Source organism: Drosophila virilis, chromosome X (assembly GCF_030788295.1).
Source record: "Drosophila virilis strain 15010-1051.87 chromosome X, Dvir_AGI_RSII-ME, whole genome shotgun sequence".
Lineage (NCBI taxonomy): Eukaryota > Metazoa > Arthropoda > Insecta > Diptera > Drosophilidae > Drosophila > Drosophila virilis.
Genome location: NC_091543.1, coordinates 9,613,385 through 9,625,717, shown reverse-complemented (window position 1 = coordinate 9,625,717; position 12,333 = coordinate 9,613,385). Strand labels below are relative to the sequence as shown.

Below are 12,333 nucleotides of genomic sequence, written 5' to 3'. Positions count from 1 at the left end.
GTTGGCCATGTTAGAGTTGGATATTAATCTATATAAAGCAGGGCCTCTTTAGCATTAAAGTGTGAAATTTTTATGTCTAGAACTTATTGTGCTATAGAATATTCGCATATTCTCAAAGACCATTCCATTTAAATTCGTTTATATATTCGATTTTTAGCTGTGATGTGTATGATTTTTTATATATATACCATTGAAAAAGCTTTTCGTTCAATTTGGTGGCTCTAGCTCTTGTAACTTACGAGATTCGATTGCGATATCGATTTTTATCGATTTCCTGGAAACGAGGGAAGCTTTCGTGTATCGGAAATATCGGCTCTGAGATTCTCACGACGGACAATCAGACGAACTGGGCTAGATCAACTCGGCTGTTGATGCTGATCAAGAATATAAGTATATACTTTATGGGGTCGGAGATGCTTCCTTCTGCCTGTTACACACATTTATATCCTTTTTACCCATTTTTAATTAGTTCAGGGTATAATTAATGTGAAGATTAGGGCACAAAATAGGAAAACAATTTAAATTTGGGGACAAACAAAAATCAAGAAGAAGCAGCTACAGCTGCTGGTCAGCTTATTCAAATGCCATGCACTTGTCTATGTTTAGAGAGTTCCGCTGAGATGGGTTTGCGGGAACGGTGGCTGTGGAAATCCCTAGCGTGCCGCAGCGAGCACGGATTGTGCGCTGAGCATTTAATGCGCGACGCGCTTAAGCTGCCGGCCAGAAAATATCTAATTAATTAGTAGAGTTGAGCGAAATGTTGCCCCTCCGTACGGTTGGGTGGACAGCATGACATGGGTTGCGGGCCGGTAAGGGGGGGAATTCGTGTATAGCCACCCCCAAGCAGCAGCAGGCAGAGCAGCGCCAAGGCAGCGGCAGCTGAATGTGAGCGGCCAATGGGCTTTAAGCAGTTGCTGCCCCGTTGGGCGCCAGACGCTGGGCGCCTCGGCGTCTGGAGCATGCGCTGAATGTGAGCGAGCGGTGCATGGGGGCTGCCGTCCGAGCGAGATAGCTGCTCAACTGTTGCTGGCCTTGGCGTTGGCGTCGTCGTTGGCGCTGGCAGCGGCAGCGGCAGCGGCAGCTGTGCCTCTTGCCCAAGGTTAACCTGTTGAAAGTGCATATTGCGCATACGACTCGTCGGTCACGACCAGTGTTCAAATGTCCAACAGGTAAGCCACATGTGAGGGCGTTGCAGCCCCGCCCACACTTAAAGCATACGACACACAATTGCATTTGACGGACAAGTCGGAGGGGTTTTGTTTTTGATATCCATTAAACATTGGAAAAAACGGGGATATATAGAGGTTGTGCAAGTTGTGCACTTAACAGGCAAAATGAAGCATCTGCGATCCACATACGTTCGGTTATAGCTTTAGTTTTGATAATTGTAATATGTTAACAAATGGTCTAAAAAGTAATGGCAGTCCATTTTAAGACTGACGCAGCTGGCGACATCAAGCTTGCATATGCAAAAACAGACAAACCCAGTCCATGAACATTTTACCATTCGTCACTTGCCCAAAAGCATAATGTGAATCTGCCCTAATTACTGTCAATAATGTCGAATAAATACTCTCCGTAAGCTCTGAAATTTTGATGAGGATCTGCAAAAGCGATTCTCGAAAACATTTTACAGAGAGGAGAATCACAGCGCTTGCGTGAGTTATACTGTCTGAGTACAGGGCATCTGGTAGTCAGGCACTGCACCGCTGGCTTAAATGTTTTTATTATTGTTTTTGGGTGGTTTTCGCATTGCGTGTACGCACGAGCGGCACCGCTGCTGTTTGCTGATTGGATGCATCCATCGTCAATAGCTGTCCGCTGTATATGAATTGCAGTCTATCTGGGCTTTGATTTACATAGCCTCGCCACAAATATGCCAAATATGAAAAGTTAATTAAAAACACAAGAAAGAATTAATTAAATTTCAATTTTTGCATATTTGATTAATGCGAATTGCAATATATTTACACTTATGCTGTGGTTACGGCTCTGCCTAGATACCCCAAGGCTTACAGCTATGCTTTTATTTGCATTGTCCTAATAAGACTCTTAGAGCTAGAGTTTTGAAATTTAGTTTGTAACAGCTAACATCCAAATCCTAATTGAAACAAAGCTTTTTCGGTTAAAAGAGTTCTTATAATATTCGGTATGTGCACTCTTAGGAACTGAATACACTTAAAAAGCCGAACTAACTGTTGATACTCCAAGAATTAATTATATTTTTGATTAGTTAGACATGAGTAAGGTTTGTCAAATGAGGTGAGAGAACATTTAACCCATCTTTTTATAAAAATATAATAAGAATTAAAATAAACTGTATCCCGAGTCTAACCTTTAGATCTAAACGGAAAAATAAATTTTAATTCTTAATTATTTTGTTGTTGAGTTGGAAAAAGGGGGTAATATAATGTGAAGATAATCCAAGATATTTCTTGGGCCTTAGGCCTATGCAAACGCTTAGCCTCAGGCCTAATGGGAACGCATCTGTCTGACTGTGTGAGTGTTTTTGTGTGTGTGTGTGTGTGTGTACGGCACAAGGCAAAAGAAAAGCCGCCCACGCGTTGCCAGCATTTCCCCAGCAGCAGACAATTCAGCGAAACGCTGAGCAGTGGCTGCCCCTGCGCGGCGCCGCCGCAGCATCGTCAGCAGCCACTGCCACACACGCAGACACACCAACATAGAGACATCCGCACACTCATATATCCACACGGACACACAGTCGCGCACATACACACTGCGAAACCCCAAATCCCAAGAGCATGGAATCACCTGGGCGCACTGGTTGCCTGTTGCTGAAACGCCGCTGCCGCAGTCGCTGGCGCTGCCGCAGCTGGCGTCGTTGTTGGTGTCCTTCAGCAGGCAGCTGCTATAAAAGGAGGCGCAGACAAACAGCAGCGATTAGTCAACTGTGCATCGTGGGGCTTGTGTTATATATTTGTACAACGCGCCGCAGCAACAGCAGCAGCGCTTGTCACAGTTGCCACTTGTTGACGAAGGCCCAAAACAAGGACGAGCAGCATTGAAGAGCGGCAGCGACAGAAAGCGAGAGAGAGCGAGAGAGTGTGAGAGAGAAGGAGGTAGAGACTTAGAGCTAGTGAAAGAGAGAGAGAGAGAGAGAGAGAGAGAGGGAGAGAGAGGGAGAGCAAGAACAGGACAGGAAACGAACGAATGCGATGCCAAAGCTGACGCCGACGCTGACGTTGACTTCGACAAGGCTGGCTCGTTAGTCGGGCAGCGTGCCACGCAACAGATGCTGTGCAACATCCAAGCCAAAAGGTTGTGTGCCACACGCCACAGCGCCGACAACAACGACATCGACGACGACGACAGCAGCAACAAGCGACTAGCGACTAGCGACAATCGACGAAGGAGCGACGCCCCCGCTACCCGCTGCCCGCCGCCCGGAGTCAAAGTCCACACACACACACAAGTCCCATAGTCCGTGTCCGCCACATGCGTAACGTGCAACAAGTTTTTTGGCGATTTCCTTCCTGTTCCTACAACTTTTTTTTTTGGGTGAACTAAACAAAATTTAAAGAGAAGAGAAGAAGAAAAAAAAAAAAAACAAAAAACAAAATAACTTAAAATATAAATTTTTCTTGTACATTTTTTTTGCTGTGGTGTCCGAAAAAAAAAAAAAAATAAGTGTCTATTAATTGGTTTTTGTTGTTGTTTGCTGTTGTTTGTAATAATTATTGGTGCCGCAACGCGGACCATCAGTGCTACAGTAGTACCTAACTATAGTAATCCAGAGGTACAAAAACATAAAACTTAATACATAAAATATATAGTACTTATATAGAAACGTATAGAGCACTGAAGAACTTGTCGATCAGTAAGCCCAACGAAACTTACCTGAAGCCAATAATAAGTACAAGAGAGCGAGAGAGAGAGAGAGAGAAACCGAAGAAGGTATACATATACTTTGTAAATCTCTTAACTTAAAGGCATTTGAATATTGTATATACATATATATATATATATATGTAAAGCTTATCCATAATACTGAAGAATTATTGTTGTCAACAATTGCGTCAAATTGAGCCCAACTGTTGCATTTCTTGTTCGTGTTCAGCATCGTTGTATTAACTTAAAACAAAACTTTAAAATACCGAAACTAAAAACAGAAGATTTAAAACAATAATTTAAAGAAAACCGTAGACTATTCAAAAAGAAAAAGAAAAACCAAAAAAAAAAAAGAGCTCAGTCTACAGTAAATGCCCAAGAGAGGCAGCATACATATGACAGAAGGTCTGGTCAAGACCCAGCCAAATCTCAGCTGTACTTAAAAAGAACTTAAGATCAGATAAAACCAACAAAACAACAAAACAACAACACAGCAGCCAAAACAAAAGCCAAACAACTTAAACAACAAAAACAACGCGTCGCGCAGATGAAACAAAAATCAAAGAAAATTATAATAATAATTTAGGTAAAGCGCAGCAAATACTTCAACAGCAAGGACAACAAAAACAGCCCAAAAATGTGAGTATTGCCATTTGAATATATATTAGAAGATATTTGAAATACATACAAATTTCGTATTAATTTTTAAACTTTTGTTCTTAAATTGAAATAATTAACATACTATTAATTATATTTAACTGCAGAGCGTATTGTAATTTCATTATATACACATATATTTTACATATTTCTATATTTATATTTATATTGATAAAAATATACAGATAATGGCTGATACGATATGACAGCATTTATCAAGTCAAGTTGTATTCTACAGCCTTTCATATAAACCATATACTCTATATAAACTCAATTTAACCAGCTCTCTGCACTATATCTTACGGCAGCCAAAACAGCATTTGATAGAAAGGTCAAGAATATGAAATATATATGATATTTAGATTAGTTAACATATCGTTAACATTTACGCAAGTTAGTGCCTGCGACTTGATCCCTAACATTTGATACGTACAAGTTTTGACTAGAATTTCTTAAAAACTGCAAATGCGGAACTCATAAAAGATTTGTTTATTCTATGGCATTTTTCGAGTAATTCAAACAAGTCCGCCCAAAGTAAGGCAAGCAAATGCAAACTTAAAACGTTGGCCTTGCATTGAAACAATGAATAAATTAAATGTATGATAAAATACGCATCCTTGTGTAAACTTTCATTGAGGCAAATGGCAAATAGCAGCCCAGAAATAGAGAGAATAATAGAGAGAGAGCGAGAGAGAGAGAAAGAGGAAGAATCTTTGTGGTGTGAAGTTAATTTGATGCAATCACAAAATGCAGTTATTGTGGACATTAATTAATGCAAATGCATTAGACAATGCGCGGATGGCTTGTCCATAATAATTACACATATATGTAAATAATTGCATATCGCTTACATTAGATGTATGCACACACTAATTATGCATACATGCATGTATTTACATCAAATTATGTTAAACAAATTTTGTGCAGATCATTTGATTAAATTAACTGCGCGCTCGCAAATGAATGAGCCGTTCAACGATGCCAATTACAACCACCGAAAATGAGTTTCAGGTAAACGAAATTGAGATTTTCTCCGCCTCCCCCTTTAACTCAATTCGCGATGGGGAAAAACAGCCCACGTCCCTCGCCTGGTATCCAAGAAAATTACGTTAACTTTGCTTGAATCTCATATTATAAGATTTTCAACGTGATTTACTTTGTGATTTGTAAATTACCGAAACGGTGGTGTAAAACGTGATATCATGATAATGAATATGATTCATCTTTTGACTACGTCAAATCAAAGCATTTTCTATCTTAGAATATTTGCATTTGCCCAACAACTTTCTATGTATTACATATGTGAAAATGCTGACATTTTCTTCTTCTTAATACTCATGAAATGAACTCTTGAAAATGTTTCTTTGTTGGATTTCAATCCAGCAGTTTCTTCCAACTTCTTGAGCACTCTCTAACCTTTCGTTCGATACCGAGGTAAAAATGAGACCAGTTGAAGGAGTTTAGATTAACTAACTAACACTTTTAAGAAGGTCGAGAATATACCACAGAATATCATATGCCAGCCTTTTTGGGTCTAGGGCTCCAATTTGTATGTTAAGTATCTTTGGTAGAGGTCAAAATTGAACACTTCGTATCGCCACAAGGTAAGTACTGCTTAAATATAAGTAAAGCGAAAAACAAATCATTTCATAAATGTTCAATTATTTTTCATAAATTGCAAAATGAATTAAAGTGATTCTTAGCTTGAGTAAGCTTTTACCTCTTACATATTCTTCAAATTCGTTTATAATTCCCAAACAGTTTACGCTTAAGCCTGTCGATATTTCGAATTAAGGCACATTTAAAGTGGCAAATGCCTCATTTACATGCCAATTATATATTATGCCTCAAGCTCTAAATTTGCGCCCAATTAAATATGCATCAGCAGGTGTTGACAGACTATTTTTAGTAACTGTTGACAGCCACACAGAAGACCAAACAAATCGCACGACTGTGTCAAATGATTAAATGACTTCAATGGCTGAGTGTGTGCTTTGTCTGCTGCTGTGCCATGTGTGCGTGTGTGCGCGTGTGTGTGTGTTGTACCCATTGTACTCATTGTACTACATTTATATTGTACTCGATTGTGGAAGCGATAGGACAGACGGACGGACAGACAGGCAGACAGCAAGACAGGACGACAATCATTTGTAAAATCAGTGAGATTAGTCGGCTCTGTCGCTCATCAGTGGAGCGATTGCCGTGAATCCTCTTCTGCTCATTAGTAGCACATTTGCCCAGTACGTGATTTAGCTGCAAATGTGCAGATACACAGATACAGATACTCAGATATCCAAGCTACAAGATACATTGCCCTGCACAAAAGCCAGAGCCCAGGCGTTAGACGTGGAGTCGGCCATGATAATAACTGTTTCTTCCATCTGAATTTTATGGCTCAACTAGAGTACATCACATGTCCGTTACTCTGTCAGTGTGTGTGTGTGTGTGTGGGTGTGTGGGGGCGTGTGTATAAGTGATACACTAGGGAATTTCTCATACAGACCTGCTGCCACATTTGCATTCGGGGCGTGTTGCAATTGAAATTCTCATACTGTCTGAGTTTCCACTGCTGTTGCTGATATTGTATGGTTCGATTGCATGTAGCACTTATGGGGATAAGAAGTCTATTTGGAGCACTGCACACTGAAGCGTTCCGCAACTGTGTCAGACCCCCAACTATCACTGACATTGCCACCAACTCTTTCCGCTCCGGGCCAATGCTTGCCACAAGGAAAGCGAACTAAATGCAATTATTTCACGTTACTTTTAAAACATTTCCATACTTTGCCAGTACCTTTCCAAATTGTAGGCATCCTTGGCCGATTCATCATTTAAAGCAAAATATAACTCAGTTGGTAAACATATCATTATAGTTATTTCGTGCGCAACCGACTAGGAGATACCCTTACCACAAGCTGCATTTAATATCAATTAGGCTTTCTTCGAGGATTACAAAACGTTGAAAGAACGTTCATGTCTAGATCGACTTAACTTGACGTTCTGCCCAAGAATATTAGCCAATGGGTTCAGCGCACAAAAGTCGAGTCATATTTTCCATTTTTACTTAATACCTTCAAAAATGTAATCTAAAATATTCATAAACTGTGCCAAACTTGAGCAATTTCCAGGAAAATACCTTTTTCAATTTTGATTATCTTTTTGTTATGACATCACAAATTTACTGGCAGCTAAAAGCTTCAAATTTGATGGCAAACATTTTTCACATTTACCACAAAATGAAATCTCTTTTGTATACTTTTGGTTATTTCCTAGCCAATATTAAATCGTTCGCTGTGCAAGTTTGCAATTTATGCTGACAAAATACGTCACACGCACACACACACACACACGTACACGCACGTACACACCGATCAATGGCTGTCACATTTCCGGCTCATGGCAGAGCTTCCGATTTTTATCGTCGCTGTCTCTTTAGCTGGATGACAACTAGGGCTAAGGCTCTAAGTTGATTTACGCCATACTCAACCTCCGTTACAATCAGTACAAAGAAACACATACCCACACACGCACACATACATGTACACATACACACACACACACACACACACACACACACACACACACACTCACCTGCGCACAGTCATGCTTATGCCTCAGTGAAAATGTTCACTCAATTACGCTTTAAGACTTAATTCACAAAATTGGAGCAAATGTTGTTAACGGAAGTGGGCCACTGGGCGCCAGGCCAGCTTCCCAGCAACAACAACAACAATAACTACCTTTGACCACACACATACGCACGCACACACACACACACACACACACACACAGCTCAGTCTATTGTTGCGTTCGCTACATATTTTCCCATTTTTCATGACTTCCTGCCACTGAACTCCTGTTGTTTAGTTTTTATAGTTAGTTTTCCAAGTATTTTTTGTTTATCATCGACACTCAGATAACTTGAAACTACACACATATGGTCTCTTATAACATATGCAGAGAGCGTCGATAGCGCCCATATTATATGCTAATAAGAAATGCTGTAGCTGGGTCTGGGGGGTCTTTGGGAGTCCATTTGATTTTAACTGGTCACAAAATGTGTACACCCGATAAAAGGTCAGGCCAGTTTTATAGAGCATCGCAATCTAATTAACATTATGCTTTATGCCCATGTTGTGGTTTGCGGCCACAGCTATTTTTCGAGAATATTTTATAAATTAAATGCCACTTGATGGCTGCTATTTGGATAACAATATGTTGTTAGGAATATTTTATGCATATAAATGTTCAGTTTTTGCTATTTAGCTATTTATCCATAATTGAAATGTTTACGGAGCGCATAAAAATGAGCATAAGCTCCATGTTAAGGTAACGCTGTTATTGCTATTATAGTAGATACGGCTGATATTAGAGCAATCTACTAAAGCCAGCTGGTAATATTTTATCTGAAGATAAACCACATTTACATCTTAATAGAGTGGTTTATATTTTGATTAGTCAACACACAAGTTCACTCTGCTTCTGTGACTAATTCGTTGTCGGTCATTAGCTCAACCAGAGCTGAGCTGGCAATGACATTGACTTGATTGGGTTGTTAGGCTGTAAGTTGGATAATAGTCCATAAGCTGATTTAGCAAACAGATACGAAACGGGGACAGAAGAACAAAAGCAACACAGCCAGCTCGATTGGTATTGTTGCCAAAGCATGAAATGCATCTCAATTTGTGGGCCAAATATGGGAGTCTGACTACAATCTATACTGCTTCACATCTGCCCCGTCGCATAGTCAAGAGAAAATCTGTTTGGTCAAGCGGCTTTTGAGGATTAGTTCGACTGTCTTATTTGGGGCCATACCAAAACCATTCATAAAATACCCAATTAGGGTTATTAGCCGGGCAGGACTCTATCCAAAGGAAAGGAGAATCGCAATGCTCTATAAATTGAACTAATGCAAACAAGTTGGGCGGCTGAAAGCGACGCGTTTTTTGCCTCGTTTACCGCTGGCTTCAAGTACGCAGTCAGCGAGACAAAATTTTCATCAAAACAGGTGCCAATGAGCTGAAGGTAAAAATAAATGAACGTTGAACACAACACACACTCACATACACATACACACGCACACATGGGGCTAAATGTGTGTCACCCTCGCTCTGGGATGGTACAGATATGCACTGGAGTGTTAAAATGCTATCGATTCGATGCTAAAAATAAGCAAAACGCCAAACAGGCATAAAACACACACAAGCACACGCACACACACACCCACGTCTATATTTATGTGCGTGTGCCTTGAATGAGCCTAAGCCTGGCTTACGGCTGGTACAAAAATATTCCAGCGGCTAATTCGAAAAAATATTTACGTTAGGAATACGAAACTAGTCGCACTCGATAAATTCAATAGTCAATTGAATTTACTTGATCGATACTATCTAAAAAATATATCGATAGCTTAACATTTTATTTACTAAACAGAAAACTATATAGAAAAAAATAGCTTCAGTTCTTTCTGTATATGGCTGTTGTCAAAACCTATCGATCACCATGCTATCGATTTTAAACACAACTTTCGGTGGGTTCAAATGATGAACATGTTGTAAATAATTTAAAACGATAATCAACAGTTGACACCATCGAAACTATAGGCAGCTACATATATCGATGGCAGATTTTTATTTGGGATTTTGAGTCGAAAGTCTACTTCAAGCTTATGTATAAATATTCGCTTTTGTTTGTATTATTTCAAAAGCCAATAGTCCAATCTTTGTCAATAATTAACATTCAAGAGCTGACGAAACGAGCTCATGGAAGTGGATTTCCAAAACGTTTCCTAGAACACGTTATGTCAGATGAACTTAAAAGGATGCCCAATTTGTATCAGCATTCATGTGAAATATGCAAGAAGGAATCAACAACAAAATAAAAAGCAAAAAGTGCAAAAATGAAGGAGAAAAAAAAAATAAAATTGACGTAAAAACTCGATTTAGTGGGTAGAAACTCAGAGGGTAATTGGCAGGGGGTGTGGCTGTGGAAATAATTAAACTGAAATGTGACAGAAGACGTGTAACGAAATAACCGAAAAATAACTGAAATGTTGAAAAGAATTTCATATTTACTTTGATAAGTCGCAAAAGAAAAAAAATAAAAAAAAAAATAATAATAAATGTAAAAGCGCTGTAAACAAAACAGAAGGGAATTGCTGAAGCTCTTTTGAGTCAAATAGAGACGAGTATGCGAATAAAAAAATTATTTTACTCTTTTGAGCATGTTTCAAAGAATTCAGATGAAACGCAAACAAGTTTGAGGGTCCTTTGACAAGCATTAAAAATGTTTGAGTTATTATGAACACTTCTCATTCCCAATACTTGTAACGTATTCGCACAGAAATACTTGAATTTAAATTTAAGCACAAGCAATAAGCTTTAGATTTAACTAAATCGAACTAAATAAGTTTATTTGGGGTAACACACCTGTAAATTTATTCCTGATAAGGCTTCGAGCGTGTTCGAGTGCACTTTGATTGGCATCAAACATGTTTGATTTATAATTTAAATTCTACTTTTTATAAATATTTCTGTGCATGATTGCTGCGTGATTTGATCTGGTTTGGCGCCATCTGACTGCACACGTTGTGGATGCCACAAAATGAATGCCGCAAAATAAATGCCGCAAAATGCATAAGCTGAGCGAACGGTAAATTAAACACGAGACATTTCATTGACAGACGCCTACGGGCAGCGTTGTTGTGTGGCAAAAGGGCTAGGGCATGTTGTTAACTTACATATATTCTTGGAGCCCGAGGCGCACACACGCTCACGCACGCACACACATTGCGTGTATGCAACACTTGCGGCTGTCGCCGGCTGCTCCATTCAGTCGGGTGCATTCAAGTATGCCCCATACAATTTCCAAGCTGAATGCATGTCAGCAATTGTATAGGTGTTGCCAGACCCCAACATGCCCCTGGCCCACATTGTAAGCTACTGTTTGCCACACACTCACACACACAAACACGCACACAAACACGCACACACACACACACACACACACACACACACGCATTCATCAGAGCACATTCCCTACCCTTGCCGCATTATCTGGCATGGTGCAAGCGTCAAGGACAGCGAGTTTTATAATAGCCATAACTAAACTATGACTTTAACATAGCAGCTGCTGTCTGTCCCAGCTGCCACGCTGCCGCCATGCCGCCCTACAGCTGCCTCCTTGGCTGCATCTTCTTTCTGCCGTTCTACATGGCGTATGAGCAATCAGTTTGGCCAATTAAATAGTTGAGCCCACGCACGGCTGCAAGCTCCAATGATAGGCAAATGTCTAGCAAATGACAAGCTGCTTACCTAAATCCGAATGCAAATACAAATGTAAACACAAATACAAACACAAGCCCATACCCTAGCCCAGCGCCTAGCGCCTCTTGTAAATGGTGTGCCACATATTTAATCCTGGCCGGCTTGTGGCAGCAAACCACATGACACACACACGCACACACTCAGACGCACAGCATATTTTTGCTGACAAGCCAAGTGCATGATTTACCTGTGCCGCATGTTCGACTCGGCTATGCCCTTTAGTGGCAGAAACCTTCAGACTAGTTAATCACCCTAAGCCGCCCAAAGCGAAATTGCCCAGACGTCTCATATGATTCGCCACAGCGAATATGCCCCAACAGCAGATGCCCTGCAAATTCTGAAACACCAGCTGCGCAGCCAGGAACATAAATATGCATGTGCAACATGCAAGTCTAGGGTCGTTCGCTCCCCTCTTTCATTCTCTCCCTCTGTCTCTTTCTCTCTCTTTCTGTGTCTCCGTGTTGCTAGCATTTAAAATAATTACAAAAAATAAAAACAGCAC

General features: G+C 40.2%; 3 protein-coding genes across 6 annotated transcripts in view; 1 reads left to right on the top strand and 2 right to left on the bottom strand.

The window, feature by feature from the left end:
- The window catches only part of LOC6633714 (V-type proton ATPase subunit F), a 44,388-nt gene that overhangs the window by 20,788 nt on the left and 11,267 nt on the right, over positions 1-12,333 (bottom strand). The gene's annotated exons all lie outside the window — the stretch shown is intronic.
- The window catches only part of hec (calcitonin receptor hector), a 106,171-nt gene that overhangs the window by 83,466 nt on the left and 10,372 nt on the right, over positions 1-12,333 (bottom strand). The window lies entirely within an intron of this gene.
- Positions 3,568-12,333, top strand: part of rsh (radish) — a 136,729-nt gene continuing 127,963 nt past the window's right edge. For all 4 annotated transcript variants that reach the window (XM_032440670.2, XM_032440671.2, XM_032440669.2 and 1 more), the window contains exon 1: positions 3,568-4,488. In XM_032440670.2, coding sequence (XP_032296561.1) covers positions 4,487-4,488 — 2 coding nt within the window. In that variant the 5' untranslated portion in view covers positions 3,568-4,486. The remainder of the gene's footprint in view (positions 4,489-12,333) is intronic.